The 20,566-nt window shown below is 41.9% G+C and overlaps 3 protein-coding genes across 3 annotated transcripts; all 3 read right to left on the bottom strand.

Annotated features, from left to right (window-relative positions):
- Positions 1-75: 75 nt before the first annotated feature.
- LOC113581673 (NHL repeat-containing protein 3) lies at positions 76-3,943 on the bottom strand. The gene is made up of 7 exons (XM_027016987.3): positions 3,707-3,943; positions 3,193-3,345; positions 2,950-3,100; positions 2,406-2,609; positions 2,060-2,151; positions 1,767-1,879; positions 76-1,482 (listed from the first exon to the last, which is right to left on the bottom strand). The coding sequence occupies exons 1-7, from the start codon at positions 3,797-3,799 to the stop codon at positions 1,239-1,241; spliced, it is 1,050 nt and encodes a 349-aa protein (XP_026872788.1). The 5' UTR covers positions 3,800-3,943; the 3' UTR covers positions 76-1,238.
- A 91-nt stretch (positions 3,944-4,034) lies between these two features.
- On the bottom strand, positions 4,035-16,317 carry ilk (integrin-linked kinase). Its single transcript, XM_027016986.3, has 13 exons — positions 16,191-16,317; positions 14,853-15,027; positions 9,416-9,581; positions 8,575-8,670; positions 8,221-8,317; positions 7,995-8,078; positions 7,674-7,759; positions 7,473-7,582; positions 6,899-7,026; positions 6,514-6,635; positions 6,110-6,209; positions 5,893-6,023; positions 4,035-5,784 (listed from the first exon to the last, which is right to left on the bottom strand). The coding sequence occupies exons 2-13, from the start codon at positions 14,939-14,941 to the stop codon at positions 5,635-5,637; spliced, it is 1,359 nt and encodes a 452-aa protein (XP_026872787.1). The 5' UTR covers positions 14,942-15,027; positions 16,191-16,317; the 3' UTR covers positions 4,035-5,634.
- Positions 16,318-17,189: 872 nt separating this feature from the next.
- On the bottom strand, positions 17,190-19,124 carry timm10b (translocase of inner mitochondrial membrane 10 homolog B (yeast)). Its single transcript, XM_027016988.2, has 3 exons — positions 18,932-19,124; positions 18,726-18,821; positions 17,190-18,401 (listed from the first exon to the last, which is right to left on the bottom strand). The coding sequence occupies exons 1-3, from the start codon at positions 18,956-18,958 to the stop codon at positions 18,126-18,128; spliced, it is 399 nt and encodes a 132-aa protein (XP_026872789.2). The 5' UTR covers positions 18,959-19,124; the 3' UTR covers positions 17,190-18,125.
- Positions 19,125-20,566: the final 1,442 nt, after the last annotated feature.

A 20,566-nucleotide genomic window follows, 5' to 3' on the forward strand; every position in this document is an offset into this window, starting at 1 on the left:
TCACGCACACATCTCTATGTGCTGTGAGCATCTTTGGGTCAACTACAGGCAATTAAATAGATCTAGGAAATGACATCTTATTCCCCATTTTATTTCGCTTTCGTTCCAACCTGACAAAGTTGGCAATGTTTACATTTTATGACACTGGGCAAAACAATCCGAATACGTAATATTGTATTTAGACACTTGCCATAACATGGACAGCAAAAATATTTTATGATTGAAATGATACAGCTTTACTTTTTGTTCTTCATATTATTAAAACATGGTGAAAACAGTAATAGTCATACAAATAACAATTAGCTAGACATTGAAATGTGAATACCAATAACCTCAAAACATCTGATGTGGCATCTGACGACTACAGGTGGACTTTCATCATAAACAAGTCACTCGGCAGTTTTTAGGAACACAATGGAGTAGGAACATAATCACAATAGTACCAGACTGTCCTAAAAATGCATCGCTGTAATTCTAAATACAGCTGCCAGGGCTTATTGTGATCAAGATCACTTTGCTGTTTTGTTCCCCCCCCTCCTCATTCTTGATTATCGCTGGGTTGTACTGAAGCTAACTTTGCTAGTTAGCTGAATGGTCTGAGATATTACAGGTGGGAGGATACAAGTTAATAAGTAAGGCTGGCATGCTCAGTGGATTCCTATTATCTTACAAACAAACAAAATCAATTAAAAACACCCATAGAGAAGGCATCCACATATGCTGACCACTGAAATTTGGCACTTTAACATTCATTTTTAGCATCATAAAGTTACATTATTACATAATAGCACATAGAGACAACACCTATTAGAATAACAATAAAAAGGCAACCACCTATGGTCAAGAGTACATAATTCACATAATATACAATTGAGTGTAAAAATTAAGTTCCCATCTTCTGACTTTAAAACACATTTGATGTCAGAAACAGCATATTTTACTTTCAGCCTAATGGGCAGCTTATATTGCACATATACATCTGAGAGCAGCGTTCTGATTACAGTTTGCACTGCTTAGCATTTTCACATCAAAATGGACATATGGAAATGTAAGTACAGACGTCCTTACTCAAGTAAAAACCTTTCGGTTTAACCCAAAAATATTTTATACATTTATACTGCTTTGAAAAGTTAATGGCAACAATGTTGTGTGAGATGTCTAAATCATTGTGTCTTACTAAAAATTCCCACCTAGAATAGCTCATAATTATAAGATTCTAACCAGTGATAGTCATATATTTAGAGGAAGTTTCCCAGTGTAAAGGGGGTGAACTTTTGAGCCTGCTGTGCCCCAATCTCTGCCACATAAAGCGCACCGTTCCTCTGGTCCAGGTCCACCAGGTGCGGCTTGATGTCTTCGGCCAGCTGAATGGAGCTCACCACCCGACACTGCCCGATGATACCCACGGGCGGAGCATCCAGCAAGGAGACCTGATTAGTGTTTAGCTGCACAACCACCAGGTACTTCTGGTCTGGTGTGAGCCTGCAGGGTGAAAATAACAGCAATGGAAGAAAATGGATGTCGGCGTTTGCCTCTCTAAGCAAAGCAAAAGGACCAAAACTCCTGAATATGTGAGTGCGGAGGATATGAGAATATTACGACAGTTTCTTATGACAGTATTCAATGCCTAAATTACACCAAAGAATGTCTAAAGGCATAGTCTGACAAATGGTGTAGAATGTCTTTTCAAATATGACCACATACTGAACACGTTCATATTAAGTTTGGAAAAGAAGTTCATGATGAACTCCCCCCCCACCCCTTACCTGACAGAATAAGGTGCATCCTCCATAAAGCAACTTCCCCATGATCCCAGCCAGTCACCCGTCACTGAGTTGAACACCTGGATCCGCTTATTACGTCTGTCTGCAACCCACACCTGATCGACCACACAAGCACATGCACCTCCGATGCACTATTACGGTAGCTTTTCCTAGTATTTTTAAGAGTTTAAGAACAAGAAAACTCATTTGGATGTAAAGGGGGAACAATAGTAAAAGAAAAAAAAAAGAGACATAAGGCCAGAGGCTGTATTCTGCTGGGGCTTTTCCAAACGCACCCTCTGTGAGTTATCCACGGCCACGCTGTGGGGGATGTCAAACTGCGCCAGTCCCTGCCCTTTCTCCCCATGCATCCACAGCATCTGCAAGTCTACACACACCCACCCACCCACACACACACACACACACACACACACACACACACACACACACACACACACACACACACACACACACACCACCTACTTTGAGCGTGCCCGTCCAATAGAAACCTCAGTATGGTCTATTTTCCCATTTTCCTTATTGAGAAATATTAAATATAACATATTTGTCTGTTCAGAGAGGTCGTTCATAGTGCAAATGCAGAAATTCAGAAAAGGTGACAAGGGATGAGCTGAAGAGTACCTCGAGACAACTTGATCAGGCGATTGTTCATGCCTCCATCGCCGTCCACAATGTAGATCTCTCCAGTAGGGTCGTGAACAAAAATCTCAGAAGGCTGGTCAAACTGCAGTGGGCTGAGGCCAGAGCCAGCCTTTCCTGGCGAGCCCAACACCTGCAGCAGCTTCCCTGAAGGAGAGTACTGCTTTATAGTGTGACCATATGGCCCTGAAAACATAAGAACATGTCCACCCGTCAGTGTATGAACACGGGGCATATAACCAGTGCCAGTAATAAACAAAGTTATGAATGGACCTTGTACTCCTGGCTGTCAATGGTTTCATAAAGGAAGATATGACGTAAACAAGATCATATGAAAGGTGTATATTTACTCACATCACTGGCCAAAACTCATGTTCTTGTTTCATTAGTAATTATGCCTGTGCTCTTCTAAGTACGGTAACTAGCATATTAGGCTGGATGGGTCCCTGCAGTTAGTCTCAACATTGCTAACGTTCTTTGCACTTTGAGATATCTGTTACATACCCAACAGTCTATATGAACTCACCATTTCCCACATCAGTTACCCACACTGTGGGATCACTGGAAGCGTTGGCCAGGAAAATTCCATGTGGCATTTCCAATGTAGTGGTGTTCCAAGCTTGCATGAAGTCTCCATCTGTGGTGAACACCAATACTTTTGGCACATCGTCCCCTCTCTGCATGAACAGAATATTAAAGATTTGTCACATTTATGCTGTATATTAATAGCCATATGTGCGTGTTAGTGGTGGGGGATCTTGAAGCCCACCTGTGCAACGTACACCAGGCCTGCGAGATGATTGACAGCCACCCCGAATACGTCTCCAGTGAAATACTCTGAAGATTTGGGCCAGGAGGCATCCAGTTTGTAGAGGGGTCTTCCCAAAATATGAAAATCCTTTCTACGTTCTGACGCTGCTGACTTTTCAAAAGTGATGACAGGGAAATGAAAAAAAGCTCAAAATGTAGGTGAAATAGCATGCTTACTAAACGCATGATCGACTGTATCTGCCGAAAACACAGATATGCAGGGCACATCCATACCGGATCAGTTATTATTTTAGATACCTCGACTGTTTGAAGTTATTCATTCATGAACATGGCTGGCTTTAAGGTCAAAAGGTCGCTAGCTAGCCATCTACCCTGACTAAGCCTAAACCTTGCCGTTTCTTCTGTGCGCTCTTGAAAAACCTCATCGCTCTGCAGACCTGGCTAGAGTAGCAAACCTAGCTAACGCTAGCTGTCTAGCGGATGTTAAATATGAAATTTAAAAAAAAACTTACGTGCGCAGTCATGGTGCTATACATCACGAACATTAGGAGGAAAATGACAGCCATTGTTATAGTAAGGAAACACAAATAACTCTTCCTTCTCATATAGGAAATGTACACAGTACAGACGGGCGAAATTATAAGACGAATGGGCGAGATTGCGCTTCCTATTTTGATCACATGACAAAACACACTGGGTGGGACTGCATTTGGAGTACGTACGAAACAGCACAAGCAGAGAATATTTCAGGCTGCATTAGAAAATATTCTGTATCATAAAACTGACCCCCTTCCCTAGACTTTTAGAATTAAGTCCCCTGATTAATCAAACGCAGAGGGATAAGCAAGGACAAACCACTTTATTTTTTATCTTCCTTTCGTAAACGTCTGATGAATAAAATATAAACAGCCCAAATCTCCAAAATAAGACAAACATAAGACCCCACAGTTTATTTAAAAAATATCAGAAACCGAAAACATATGACCTTTCCTCGTTAGAGGAAAAAGTATCTATCTATCTTTCTCCATGGTATAATTTTGCGCTAGAGAGTTCAATTTAAAAAATTGCAATGCATTTAAAATCATTGTTTGGAACATTATATTTTCTTCTCTCTGGCTCTTATTACAGATTGACAAGCTGGCAACAGACTCCAGTAAAAGCAAGGAAAGCATAGTTTATAGATGCAGTGTTAGCAAAAGGCTATAGTAGAGCATTCATGGGTTGTCGCATTCCCTCCCCCCACCATGTTCAAAACATACACGTATACAGTATACAACGGCTTAGGACATTACATTTTAGCACATACCACAGCCAGTGTACATTAGGGGACATGAGCATGTTAGTGGAACAGTAAGAAGTAGCTGTTAGCAGGGCATAAACCATACTTCTATAGCAGAGTTACAGAGCACAAGTTCATCTCCTCCAATGGGACATTTGCAGCAAGAAAACGCCTCTTTCAACCGCATCCAGGGGAATAACCACTACCTGAAATCCATAGAAACCCCAACACTGATGTAAATGTGGTGATTCTATAATAAAAGTTTAACAAGATGCTGAGGGCACTTCACCATTTGGCAACTAGTTGCACAATAGGGCATACAACATATTAGCTATTCCATTTTGTCTTTTAGCATACAAGAAACCTAACATACATAGGTTTGGACAAAACCATTTCACATCCACAGCTGTTAATATCCTGGATGACCGCTAAAAGCAGAGAGAAAGGCCAGCACGGCAGCTTTGATCAGTGACTGTTAATATTCATTGCATGTATAATTCTCTCTTTTACAGTTACTACAGGAGCAGTCCATTTGCAGCTTAAGCTCAGGAAACATTCAAGATCACAAAGCTTTCAAACCCCCACAATTTAAATAGTTTGAGTTACAGACAAGACGAGCACAGGCGATCCTAGTGAACTATGGCTCCGTGTAAGGCATATGATGACGACGAACAATGAAATGGACGGACTAGTGGTTGGGTGTCGGACTTTGGAGGCTACAGTACATTCACCGTGTCACATGCTCATCAGCACCAGCACACACTGATTAATGGCTGTAGACAGGCATTGATATAACTTGGGCATCGAAACCCCTTTACCTTGAGCAAAAACACAGGCTGACAGACACACTAACTCACATGCACACACACATACACAGAATCATTCACTAATTGCATAATCATAAAGCACAGTACAAGATAAGTTGGGAGGATAAGGTTAAAACTGTCCAATGATGTATGAAGTATAATGGCTTTCTCATGGCTGAAAGGTTACAGCGGCACACAGCACTTTGGTGAAGGCCGAGTTTAAGGCAATACTGGTGAGCTTAGTATTTGTGGAGCGTGTTGTGGTGGTGGGGCTGGGAGTTTAGGATGAGCAGGGGAGGTGTGGGAGTGGGGGTGTGGGTGGGGCGGTGGGGATGGGGGGGGCTGGAAGGGCTGTTTATTTGTCCTGCATCTTCTCCAGGATGGGCACGATCATGTCAAATTTGGGCCTCTTAGCAGGATCCTCATTCATGCAGATTCTCATAAGTTTGCAGATGTGGGGCGAGATACCAGGTGGGATGGTTGGACGCAAACCTTCTAGTGCCACCTAGTGCAGAGGAAAACAAACAAACAATAAAGACCATGTCATGTCTAGGACAGAAAAATAAACATGCCTTTAAAGAACACCTGAGTAGGTTACACATGGCAGCTGTACCTTCATGCCAATCTCCATGTTGGAGAGATCAGCAAACGGCACCTCTCTGGTGACAAGTTCCCAGAGCAGAACGGCAAAGCTCCACATATCTGCAGAGCGCCTGTTTATCTCCTCAGGCTTCTTTTGCAGGGCTAGAGAGGGAGCGAGAGAGAGAGAGAGAGAGGGTCAAAAGGGGACACCAGATTGTAAAAGAAGTGTCCCAGTGAAAGGGAGGTACCTTCAGGGGCCATCCATGCTGGAGAGTACATCCTGCCAGGGCACTGGAAAGAGAACTTGACGTCCGCCATGCTTATCCTGGCTGTCATGTCTTCATCAATCTAGCCACCGTATCAAGTACAAAAAGGGCCTTAGGAAATATTTAATACAGGGATGCAAGAAGTATTAAGACAATACTAAATTTAGAGAGGAAATAAGAGGTGTTGGCAATACAAACAAAATAAGTGTGGAATTGTGGGATTGTTTGTGATGTTTGATAGGCTAGTATATATGCTATATATGGCATGTTTCAGCTGTACACATTTCCTTCTTTGTGATTTTACAGACATCAGTTCTAATGAATATACTGGCACTTTTAAGATCAGGAAATCATTTAGGAAGTTGTGCAGCCTCTGCGACTCCTACCATAATGCTCCTGCTGTTGAGATAGTGACGTGGGATCATGGGTTCCAGTGTGTGCAGGAAGGCCATACCACACGCAATATCCAGTGCAAACTTCACGGCCTGCATCTGATCCACCACAAAGTCTAAACAAAGTGAGTGTGTGTGTGGGAGAGTGAAAGGTTTGAAGTTGCAACCATTTATTTATATCAACAGTACAAAAAAAATCTTCAAAGAAAAACAACAGCAGAAAGGTTGACAGTAAATAGAAAAGTGTCATAAAAAAAACCCCAAAACAAAAAAAAACAGGACAGCCTTAATGAAAACAGAAAATGGGACACGGTGGTTTTTATATGGGCTTGTGTGGAGCTGTGCCTGTCTGAGCACCCGTGTTTGTAGCGTTACTCACTGGTGCCCTCGTGGAGCACGTTGTACAGGGAGCCATAGGGCATCCAGTGTGTGATGATAACAGGGTGGGGAGCAGGGGGTGCCTGGCATGCCCCCAACATGGGCAACACGTTTGGGTGGGAGAAGATTCTGCAACATGGTATAAAAAAAACCAAAACCAAAAAACCATACACGCGCACACACACACACACGCACGAGAAAGCTTCAGGGCAAGTGTCTAAAAAGCTTTTTAAAGTCTAGACTTCACTTTTTGGTTCAAGAGCCACCTGTGGCAAACTGGCCCAGAGCACAAGGCACAAAACTATAATAAAGGGTGCTTTAATCCACTAATGATACTTGTTAACCATTACGTGATTTTGAAGTTTTCCCTCTTCAGGAGCTTTCTGCCTTGTGTGAAGTCCCACACACTTGAACTTGTTTTGTGCATTTTCTGCTTTATCTTCACTCTCCAGCATTTAGGTTACACCACAACCCCTTTATCAAATTCAGGTGGTCCAGCCCTACCTATTCTACTATAAGAATATTTCTGAGTACATTGTCCAAACCCAAGATCTGAGGTCCATGTGCGCGCATACCTCAGTTTGGGGTATTCCTCATTAAAGTCCCGGCTCTTTCTCGTGGTCCAATCCCGGATGTGGAACACCTTCACCACGATCTCCGTGCCTTGCCAACGGCCTTTCCACAGCTGCCACCGCGGGGAGAGAGCGAGGCACGTTAAGGGAAACACACAGAAGCTGTCGCTACTAAGGTTTCAGCCTGACGAACATGGAGCTCACCTCTCCTGAGTGGTTCTCGTTGATCTTGGCCATAAATGATAGCTGCTTGTAGTCTATGCCAGCGTGCTTGTTTAGTGTGCCATTGCCTATGTTCCATAACACCGAAAGGACACAGACAAATTAAAATATGGCGTGCATTTTTTCCCCCTATAATAGAAATAAATCAGTGGACAGGAAGAAACCTTGAATCAAGATTACAATGTCTTACTCTTTTTCATAAATGTTTTAAGCCCTTATACAAGCACAGAAAAAGAACACTTACCACAAAAACGTTGCACATGTACACTACATTCCACACAAGTACAGACTGCAAGTGCTTACGTGGTCGTGTCCGGGTCGTGCCCTTCCAGAAGGTGTCCTTAAAGGGCACTTTGGTCAGACTCTGGCCCAGCTTCTCAGCTAATTCTACACAAACAACCAAACACACAAACATGTTTATGCAATAAATAGCACAGGCAACTAGACAGCAGTTATTTGACTACTAGAGTCACTGATATTTCAATGCTTTCAGTGTCTGTTCCACGCAGGTCATATTTTGATCGGTCACCTTTTAGGTGGTCACGCAGGTGGGGCTTGGCCTTGTCCAGTGGCATTTCTCCATATTTGTTGCAGATGCTCACCTGAGCGCCATTACTGACCAGGTCCTGGAGGGGAGAACAGGGGTGGGAAGTTGGCTTTTGGAGTGAAAACCTTAAAATATTTTCAATTTAGGAGCAACAAAATACATAAATAAAACTCCTAAATGAATATATATTAATAACAAACCATAAATTCCATTAAAACAAGCCATAAAATTGAACTTTTGAAAATGAGCAATATTTTGCTGAAAGGCACGAGCCCTTCCAGTTGCTAAATTACTGCAGTAGTAACTTTTGGACAGCAGAGGGAGTGTGAAGCTCACCTCAGCTACCAGGTCGTGGCCCCAGAAGCAGGCGTAATGGAGCGGCGTGTTGCCGTGCTCGTTAGCTGCATTGGTGTCGGCTTTGCACTGGATCAGCTGGACAAGGCAAGTGTTGGCACATATGTTGAAGAAAGATATGGTAATGGATTTGGATTACATCATTAGCTCTTCTGTGAAATACATGCTTCTAAGATGCGATACAGATTTAACACACACCCCCACAACCTCCTTTGGGAATAAAATTAAAATAAAATTGCTTTTGTAAACAACCTAATATATAGCACAAAGGCTGAAATACAATATTATCCAACATGTGGGCTATTATGGGCATTCTATGGTAAAACCTCATGATTCGTAAAATCACCAAATAGGTGCAGTGTACCTTTAAGTCCAATCCTAATAAATACCTCTTAAATCACTTTTTGCTGTCAAAAAGAACAACATGGGGAACTACACCTAGTACAACCGGTTCTAACAGTTATCAGGCGAAGGAGCAACTCATTTTATGATACATTTTGTCTGCGATTATATCAAACAGTATCTTATAATTCACCCAGTAACCTGAGGATATGGTGTTGAGCTGTCTTTTTCATGCTTGCGGTTACATAAAGCTAGTATGAGCATGAAACTGGATGCAGCTCCTGTGGGTGCATTTTGTAGTAAAGAAATCTATGAACATGTTTAAAAACGTTTTTTCCTCCCATTACAATGTCCCTTGTGTGGGTTTCTACCTTGCTGAGACCATGGTGGCCAACAGGTGCCTGGCTGCTTGTTCACACTCCAGCCAGAATTTCAGGCTAGCAGCTTCAAGTGTTTGTGTGTGAGAGAACCCTCTTTGCACCTTGCCCAGAATGTCGCGGTGTCCGTGGCTGGCGGCCAGGTGCAGGGGCGTGTCATCTCCGCGGTTCATCACGTTGATGCGTGCTCCTCTCATAATGAGCATGTCCACCACGTTGGAGCGGCCCTCCCGACATGCCCAGTGTAGTGGACTGAAACCATGGTCATCTCTGAGACACACACACACACACACCATGGAATTAAGCAAGATCCCTAATGAAACTTAATGCTGTAAAAGTCAACTGAGATGTTTTAAACCTCCACCCCCCCCACACTTATATTGAGGTCCAAAAAGTATCCTTCAGTCCCTCTGATTCAACTATTTTGGTTTGAACAAAGACATCTCACTTGCAGCTGTCTACAGGCAGTGTGTTATCTACCACTGTCAGTGCTAACCTGAGTTTGACTTATGCTACCATGTACTGTTATGGCAATGTTTTACACATTGTGAAAAGTTAGGTAAATGTCCAATTTGATTATCCTCACTTTTGTTAAATGTTAAGTTTGTTAATCTTAAGAAAAAAAAAAAAAAAGTCCAACAAGAGGCAGTGGCATGAGGAGTTCAGCGACACACCCGACATCTATGGAGAGTTCTTGCCTCTCGCCACACACAGACTGCAGCCTCAGCTGTCTGTATCTAAGGCTCTCCTTGACAGGTTAAATATAAACAGCAGTTAACCGGCCATTCTGTCCACAGCGCATCCCCCTCCATTTGTGTGAGCGTGCGCGTACGTGCGTACGTGCGTGCGTGTAAAAGACACGTTCCCTCACGTGGCACCAGGCTTTATTTATACTTGAGTAGAGGATTCTTTTGCCAGCCACCCGTTTCCTTTTTACAGTCACTAATGACACACAGTCGCTAGGGCTGGTGCGGCAGCAGACGCCAGTACCTCAGCCAACAAGATGCAATCTATACAGCTACATTTAAGCATAACGAATAAAGCCAACTCCAAACATCAGAGAGAGACTTCAGAAACTGCTACTTTCATGAAAGATGAGCACCTGGTCCTATTTTTGCCATTTGTAGAGACCCAGGATATTTCCTCCAACACTGTCATTCCATTATTATAGGTGGGGCATCATAATGAAAGCAATTAATGAAAGTAAACCTAAATAATGAAAATACAGGAGCTTGCAAGTTCATCCTACTTAGCGTCCTCACTGTTGGAACCCTGTCTATAAATGCAGATAACGTCAAGGCAGCTGCTACTACTTTTCACACTGCACTCTCACATGACCACAACTGACCAGACCACACACAGAGAAAGACAGACAGAAAGAGAGACATGCGGGTTTGGCTATAGTTAGCGAAGTTTAAGTTCTCTGAATACAATGCTACCATATGAGATGTCAAACACATTTGCCACAGTTCAACTTACTTCCTTTGTCACAAAAGAAATAAACAGGATATAGATTAAAACAAAAAGAAGAAAAACTGTAAAATGATGGAAAAAACCCCCCAAAAAACATCCCAGTGGGAATTTGAGAATGCCATTTATTTATGGTTTTCCAAATGGCTATATTTGTTCATATACTCAGAACAACAAAGTTTTGGAGTATGTGCTTTCTGGCATCTCTACTTCATATCGAAGAGTAAGAAAGAAAAATAAAAAGGGAGATGAAAAGCAGTGAAGGGTTTTTTCCAGTTGCTCTCCTACAAGCTGAACATGAATTATCAGAAAGGAAAATGAACGGTTATTATGCAGTTATCTGAAGTTCTGCAAAAGAGAACAGAGTGACACTGTCAGTGTGCGCAGGGAACAGACTGGGGAAACAAGAGCGGGAAAAGAGGAAATGATATTCCCCTCCCTCTCTCTCTCCCTCGCTCTCTCTCCCTCCCTCACACACACACACACACACACACACACACACACACACACACACACACACACACACACACACACACACACACACCTCCCCTTGCCTTCTGAGTACTTGTGGGCGTTGTGGTCTGTTCGAAGAACGAGTTTCTCTTGTCCATCTAAGGATGTGGAGTCCAAAGGCCCACATCATTTACACCCATACCAAACTGCGCAAAAGCACACCAACTGACATGATGCACAAATATTAGTTTGAGAGACATAAAGCAGGCCAATCAAAGTTAATGCACACTTGTCTGTTTAAACTAAAAAAAAAGAAGGAAATTTTTTTTTAAAAAGGAGACATAAAAAAAAGGAGACATCTTTAGAAACATCTTTTTTGTCTTGTTTTCCATAGTATCCATTTCTGGAATTGTTTTTCATCTAGTTGGTTCTGTAACTATTTCTATATGAGGATTCACTGAAAAACACAGCTCTGTTTATAAATAGACATATACAAGAGTATGAACAATCAAAAAACACATTTTAAGAAGAATAAAACAGGTTTATGGTCCCTCTAACAGGCTGGAGTAGGAAAGTGAGTTATAGATAAGTTTATACGTGATGCAGCACATATGGAGCGATACAGAAAACCCCCAAAACAAACCACCTTGAATGCTTCTTGAATGCCCATCCAGTGACTATGAACTGAACTCTTGAGTTGAATGTTAGCGGGTTCAAAGACAAACATGCACAATTAAATAAATAAAACAAAAAATAGGTAAGTCTAATTTTAATGTCTTTAATTAACTTTCTTATTTTATGAAATAAACCACCTCCTCAGCCTCAGCATGTTATGAGTTCTAAACATTAAAGTTCTCTCACAGGACCATTCAAAAGAAAGGATCTTGTTCCCATCGCTTCCACCAAGAGCAAAACTAAGTGCACTTTGACACAGCCAAAGCTACCTACATGGACAGCAGGTGGCAGATGCTATCTGAACCAGAGGACTCGCGAACGCAATCTGAACCGGAGTACTCACGAACGCGTCCTGAATAAGCAATAAAAGGGTCCTTAATACAAGAAAGGCATCCTAAATCACAGCAAACATGTGGCAGGCTCCAAGTCAATGTCATTGGCTATAACTGCATCTACAAATGCATAAGCCTCTAACATGCTTGTAATATAAACTGTTAACAGAGTTGGGAGTCGCTAGGATCCTATTTGGGGGCAGATAAAAATTATTCAAACATGTTTACTGCCTGAATTGTTGTACTAGCTAAGAAATAAGTCACTGTAGCCCCGATTATAAAGCAAGAAAGTAAAAGTGAAACAGACGTGGCACTAAATGCAACCCAGAAGCTTATGACAGCTGCCGCAGCCACGCCCGACCTACCCTGAAAGGAGACAGGAGGCGAAGCCACACTACTCGCAGTCACTGCAGACAAACCCAAACAGCATCTCTGCTTAAGATCCAGTCATTCCGTTGTTTACAGGTCGTTACTGACAGAGCTGCTCTGAGCAAGTGTACATAAGTCCTATACAAATCAAGGTCCTATACAAAACAAGCTGCTTTACTGCTTCATGGTAGAACAACAAACAGATGACAATTAAAAATGTATTTATTTTTTTGGGGGTGGGGAAAGCCATGCGCCAATCACCGGAATGCTAATTACAGCACGAATGATTGTAATTAGTTTCAGAGTTTCAGGTTTTTCACTTGAGAACCATTTAAGTAGTGCAGGCCCAAAGATAAGACCAGTCTATAGATTAGATATGTCCAGTCAAGTTGTCTTGAAGTCTCATAGCAGCTATGGCTATAAACACAGTCTGTTATGGCCATTTCCTGTTCCCTCCCACAACAACTTGGGGTCATGACATCTAGATGCCTGCTAAAGCCCAGCATGCTACAGAAGGAAAAATTCACATTTAGGACCATTTTCTGTGAACCCGTCTAACACAGCAGAATGTAATGTATCATTATGCCTGACCAAAGCCTTTGGCTGAAATTTCATAAAGAGAGAGAAAGAGAACTCACACAAGACGTGTGAAAAGATTGAGAGAATGTGTGAAAGAAACAAAGAAATAAATGAGAGCGGGGCAGAGAAACAGACAAAGAGGCAGAGAAAAAGAAATGACAGAAAGCCTGGTACAGCTCAAGTCAGCGCGTGCTGGTTAGTGAGCTCATAGTATGGAAACTATTTGTCCCTGCCATTCCTACACAGTTCAGCTTCTCCTCTCTCTCGCGCGCGCGCTCTCAGCTCTGACTCAGTACAGCGCAAAGCGACACATCCCTTACATTATTCACACTAAAACACACAGCTGGATTCTTGAGAGCATAGCTGCCATGTTTCGACCCGAGAGGTTTCTGGTATGCCACTAGAGCTAGCTCGACAATTTAATAACTCAGTGACTTCTGACCATTTATAGTCTACGGGAAATGTCTAGATAAAATCGACATTGTGACGTTTCCCTAAACCCATGTGGTTGTGGTCTTACTCAACCCCTGCCCCCAAACATTTACGTTGCCTGCTACGGATGTTGCCTATGATTCACCGATCAGATGGTGAATATGCTCCAGCATGTTAACATTCCCAGTGGGGAGTGTGCTAATGACACATTTCTTTCCTGCAATAAAGAGCCTAATTAAAAGCAGAAGAAACATTTGGGTGAGACCACAAACACCACCACCAATAATAATCTAGCTTCGATTCAGTTTTGCAATGCTGAAATCAGAATAACGTTGTTAAAGCATGAACCTTTGTCAGTTTCGTATAAGTGACAGAAGGGATTCCACTACCTATTTCAATGGAACTACAGTTGTTCTCCTACAGCTGTCTGGAATACATTACTAGCATGCAGAAGTCTGAAGGCCAAGGATGCTATGAGCAACAGTCTGGCAGAGGGGAGGCATTTCAGGAGAAAGTCATTGATCAACACTGCAACTCTGTACCAAATAGGGACGCATTTTCAATTCTCTTCTGTAGATACACATACAGACATTTTCCATTATGTCACCTTTTGAAATGCTACCAGTTATGATCTCTCGGTGGTTTGCAGCTCAACTACAAATTATTTGAAGAACCCCACTGCGTGGTTTTCACTTGCTGACAGTAAACTTCATCATGGATGGTTGTAAATAAAAGTGGACAGAACTGGCAGCCATAGCACACTGTGTTATCCAGCCATTTGTAGTTTTGTAATTTATGTCGTGTGTGCTTACGTTAATATACATCACTAGAACTCACATCAAACAAGGCTTGAAAAACCTTTGTGGTAAGTGACAGCATACCTACCAAATTAAAGCTATACTGTCAATCTGTTGAGTTAAAACCAAGTGGCATAAGCTTCAAAATGTGAAATGCACAAAGAACTAGTATGAATAAGACTTAAAGAAAACAGTGAAGATAAAATCATATTAAAAACCACAACAACAAGATCATTTGGTGGATGCTCTTATCCAGAACGACTTACAAAAGACTTAACATCAACAAAACTGCCTGTACAGGATGTCAAGCCACAAAACATGAAAAAAATCTCTGCGAGAACAGAACTGCTCTTAGACAAGTGTAGTGATCTTGCAGGACATAAGAATCAATTGATTGGTCAATTGGTTGTAATTGTAACCGCTGGTGCACTCACCCCTGGTTTAGGTCATTCTCTGTGTTGTCCAACCAAAGGCGGACGGCTACAGCATTGCCCTCTCTGCACTGGGTGAAGATGTCATCCATCACGGCACCCCGTCTCTCCTTGGACTGGTCAAACCCTTCGTCCCCTACCAGGATCGCCCTGGGAGAGGGGTATGATGCAGCGGTACCTGAATGCCATAAGTGAGGTCAGGGGGGCATTTCGTAAGGGACTGACAGGCATGGGGGACAGCGTCACTTGTTTAAGAGGTCTACAGTGTCAGGAAACATACAGCTCCTCTGTAGGCGTACCACCAGAAATTAAATGTTAAAGGAAGCAATAACAGTTGAACAACCAACATTTTACTGTCTTGACACTTCTTTAGGGTCATGACCACCCTCCTCAAAAAAAAACCCCACAACAAAATAGCCAACAGAAAAAAACCTAACAAGACAAAACAAAACTGACTTAAAAGCCTTAAAAGGCATTTGTGATCTAAACTTCTATCCTGTGGAAGTGAAAAGGGTCCAAATGGCAACTGAGAACATTTTTCAGAACTTTCCTCATTAAAGCAGCCTCCAGAAGTCACAGGCCTCATCCTGCCACTACACATATATCTATCGCTTAGAGCCCCAAATATTGCAGCCTTGGCAAACTCTCACTTAACACACACACCCTGGCAGCGGTCCATCACACATACCTATGTTCCAAAAGATTGTGCTAAGACCTGCCAGTGCATATGCTGTTATAGCCACGAACGCAAATTATTGCACAAAAAGCAAAGCGATTTTCTGATAACAGCATTTTTACTTTTAGCGGCATTAAACTGGACAATCAATACATTTGAATAAAGCACCGACACGTCACCTCACAATTCAGAGACACATTTCTTCACATTAAAAAAAAAAAAAAAATTCTAAAAGTATAGATGAGATGTTTTTTTCTACCTTTGCGGTTTTATTTAAAGAGGGGAAACGTCACTGGATCTACAGTCAGGAATGTGAGTCAGGACTAGTGGAGACGTGAGATATTGGTTAAAGAGAGGGGTAAGAGGGCCGTGCTAAGCTGTTGCTGTAATATACAGAATACTTTGTAAATCGTTATAAAAACAAACCGCTGCATCGTTAACGTATAGTTCTCAATGAAAAGTGCATATTCTAAGTTTTTATTACGCAACTGCGAGGTAGCGTTTTTTTCTCTGGGTTAGCCAGTTAGCCTACAACGCTAGTTAGCCAGCTAGCTATCTGACACCGTATCTAAGCAGGAACAGCAACTGGCTACACCTTACTACGCGAAAAGTTGCGAATGATACTTATTTCAGTCAAGCATTAAAATAGTAATCATGCATATTACCTGTTGAACTGGCAACTTAAGCTGAAGCGAGCAAACGGTGATGGTAAGGTCAGTCTGACGGACACTACCGATGTCCACACCCAAGTCGGAGGTTCTGCGGCTAGGACCAACCTTTCCGTGTGGTGGCCAGGATTTATCATTAAAAAAAACGTAACAGCAACGCCCTCTGTTGGAAATCTAAAAACCTTGCCCTCTGAACATGCATTTCAGGCAATTTTGTTAGCTGCATTTGCAGATCTTAGGAAAAACGGCTCTATTTTGTTTTTAAAAAAAAGCAGTTGTCGATTAGGATAATTAGAAATATTTAGCAATGATGTTACTGGAATATGAAATGCACATAGTCAGCAGTCATAAAACCTATTATCTGTTCAACCTTTCATTACCACAGTACAGTCTGTAACATGAATTTAATTTATTTTCCTTCTGATTAGAAATTAAAAATAGAACAGAATTCAATATAAGAAGTACTTTATAAATTAATCCCCAATGGGAAATGGAGTCTCTGCATTCATGGTAGTGAACACACACACACCCTGGAGGCTGTGAGCACACATGCCCAGAGCAGTTGGCAGCTACCACTCTCGGCACTTGGGGGTACAGTTGCTGGTTGAGTACCTTGCTCAGGGGTACTTCAGCTGTAAATGTTGAAGGAGGTGAGGGGCTCCTTCACTTCACCCACACCCAATTTTCCCTTCCATTCCAGGGGGGTCAGGACGGTGACCTTCTGCTCCCAAGCCTGCTTCTCTAACATTTGAGCCACAGCTTCCCTATAAGATTTATATAAAGTTTATATTTCAGTGCATTCACAATACTGGCTTTTAGCATGGTCAACATCAAGCCTAAAGAAACAAGGTCAAGACCTTAGAATTGGGATATTGTGGCAAGACTACTTTGAAATTCATCATCATTTTTAAAATTTAGATGATAACTTGTTTATTACCAAACAAAATAAAATGCCAAAGTGTGAGGTCACAGAAAATAAGAATCAAAACATCAATATATGGTTTTCATTTTAATTCTGTATTCAAGTTAAGGTAAGAAACAGCTTTTACCCATGTAGACATAATGATACAATGCTTAAGGAAAAGACACTCAGTATTAACACTATAGTTGACCACAATCCCCTCTTGACAGCTATTTCAAAGGCTACCAAGCCCCCTTCACTCCCATCTCTGGACAGGACAAGCAGACATTGAAAATGCATTGTAGTAACCTATAACTTCTGTTATCTTTGCAGATCAAAGCATACATCTTCTAAATGCATTTTGTAATGGAATACTACCTTTTTACTTTTTGCTTGTCCTTCCAGACACATGTAATGTCCATCAAGTCAACAACTGTCAAAAGGGTTTTCCCTGACACCATGTCCTACTATTAGTCAGCAATCATTTTTCGATATCTATGGATTACCTTTTCTCAATGCATTGGTACATGGTACTAGGAAAATACAAACCTTTCAGCAGTTTCAGATTCATTTTTAAGCAGTGAGGTTCAATTTGTCCAATAATAAATGACATCATCAAGATGGCAGCTTGTTTCAACTTGCACCTTCAATGGATTGAGGTTCTCGGAGCCCTGTGCTACTTCAGTCTATACTGGCCTGTTTAAGAGCAAGTGGTTCTATTGGGATGGCTGCCACCATGTTTGAGAGGGATGGCTATTTTAGGTCCATTTTAAAAGTGGAAGTGTCACATTTGTATATCCCTGGGTAGATGGTGCAACTGTTGGTATTTCTACAGGTGTGTGTACACATTCTGTCTGGACAGGTGCTTTGTTTACATTTAGGAGTAGTATGAATGAAATGGCTGCATCTTGTGCTGCTGCGGCACTGGAAGCCTGCGCTGCGACAGATGCCAGGCCACTTGGCACAGAATGCACATGCAGTGTCAACACCCAGTGGTGGAAACGCCACTAACCCAGCAGGCACTTCAATCGTCACCGCACCGGAGAACCTGCTGACGGTGCGGCAGGAGCTGCTGAAGACGACATTACTGGGGGTGACTCTGTTGTAATTGCGGAGGGGCCCTCCGATGTAGCTAATGTTCCAGCCAGAGGCTGCACTGGGGCTGCTGCCTCAGCTGTTTCCGCTGCCTTGCTCTCCATCTCTTCCATGCGCCGCTTCACTATCCCTGGCATTAGCTTCACGTACGTGCCCATGAGGCGGTGGTTGGAACGGATCAGTTTGCCCGCGCAGCTGTCCACGCATCGCTCCTGGAGAGATCGAGAAATCACAGCAACGAGTCGTCGCTAGCTAGTAGTCCTTGTCAGTTTTCCGATTACTTGCATGTTTCATCGGAGTCCAAACAATATTTTAACGACGAAACTATTGTAAGCATTAGCTTCTTATCACGTATTAAGATATACACTGACTAAACATACCTACAAGAAAACGGAGTACATCTCTACAAATGAGCTACTGGACGATAGCATGTAGCGGTCTAATATTATCCATCTAGCTTACCAGGTTAGCTACCTAAGGTTATCATGCTAGCTAGCTCTAACGCGTGGTAAAACGCCGAGCTGGCGTCAACTTACTTCATCCATGGTAAGACTCCTGTAGTTGAAATTACTCGTGCATCGCTGAAAACAGATCTCCGTCATTCGGTTGTAAACCAGGAGGAAATCGCGCAGCTAGGAAGCACAAATGCAGCGAAAAAAAAATAGTGATATATTTCAGAGCTTCAGATTCGGTGCTAATTTGGCTAACAATGGTCAGCTGGCACACATTCGCGTCCACTTACATTTCGTAGTTGTCCGTCGGTGTCCATGGCAATATTGACTATACGATCTGTAAAATCAAATATAGGGAATGGCAGCTACTGTTTCCCACAGATTCACTGGCTATAACTACATTCATACACTCTGAATCTTAATGCTGACACCTGTAGCATGACTTTCACAAGCGCGAAGCCATATTGATATCAGGTGACTAGAGTTCGCGTCATACTCGCGTCCACTCCACTGCGGAAGTCGTCTTGCAGAGAGAGAAACGCATTCAAATCACGTTTGAATGTTTTCTTCTTTACCACAAAACTATCCACTCTGATTTGTACTCGTCTGCAAGCGCGACCCCAAGGTGGGGCTGTTGCCACACTACTAAAATTACTGCCGCCTGCACAACAGTCAGTGTTTCCAACATCTTGAGAATTTATTGGTGGTAATATTAAACATAAACATAGCTATAGTTTATTGGTGAATTTGTGTGCTTGGTAAGTCACATTAACCTCCTTTTTGTTTAAATTAGCATTTAGAAGTGAATTACCCTGTCTAACAGCTTAATGGGTGCCACGTACCAATGGCCAACTATGCAGAGAGGCCTCCAGAAAATTTGCAAAACCATAATTTATAGTTTTACATTTAAGAAATAAGTTATAAACAATTTCTAGCCATTTGCATTCCTAATTTTGCTTTTTAAAAGTAAAAACAGCCTCAAACGTGCTGCTTTCAAAGATTCCACCGCTTTGCTAAGGCTTAAGGCATCCGTAGAATCAGGCAGTGGATTTTCAAGAGTCAATCAAAATGTCTGATACATTAAACTCATCCAACTACTATTTGTTGTCGCATTAAACACATTTTGGTTGACAAAATTTAATGAATACATTAATGTTTATATACTCACGTTGTTGCATTTCACAAAGTAGTGACAATTTGTACTACATTATTTCTCAGATATTTAGTTAGTGTAGCTTTATGGAATTTTTGTAGGCTGCACCCAGGCCATTTTGCTTGCACCCATATACTGAAAATCCGTGCCCTGCTCCTGTTAGTAATGTTATACTTGCCAAGTTATAGACGATCCTTGTAAATAATATATGCTGGACATAAATGAAAGCTTTGATTTCAGTTAATCATTAATATTTATGTTTAAAGAACCTACACCCTTGATTTTTTGGTGATGATGAATTGAAATCGGAATGTGAAATTAATTACTTAGCATAATCTGATATTCACATGAGCTCATCTAAGGAATTAAACACAACAGGGTAACAGCTGTGGCGTATAATGGGTGCTTGTAAGCCCATTTGATCGGCAACATAAGAAAAGGTTACAGCCTTTGGCGTCGCAGTCCTTACATGCACGCGCGTTTGCGGAGTGTGGGACCAGGGTTTGGGACCATGTTCTGGCTGTAGTTTTATTTGTACAGAAGAATTGGGAAACGGATGAGGTGCCACTGAAAATGCAACACTCACTGTGTATCAGGGTTTTTTTTTTTTGTTTGGTTTTTTTTTTTTTTTGCTGTCATTATTAAGTTAAAAGCTTCACATTTTGGCCCACACACAACTAAACATTTGTGCAGACTTGGCTACATACAACCAAAATACCCATTTGTGTCCTTATTACATTAATTTCACCAGCAAATACTGTATTTAGTATAA

The sequence above is a fragment of the Electrophorus electricus genome, chromosome 19 (genome assembly GCF_041902795.1).
Source record: "Electrophorus electricus isolate QZ-2024a chromosome 19, ASM4190279v1, whole genome shotgun sequence".
Taxonomy (NCBI): Eukaryota; Metazoa; Chordata; class Actinopteri; order Gymnotiformes; family Gymnotidae; genus Electrophorus; species Electrophorus electricus.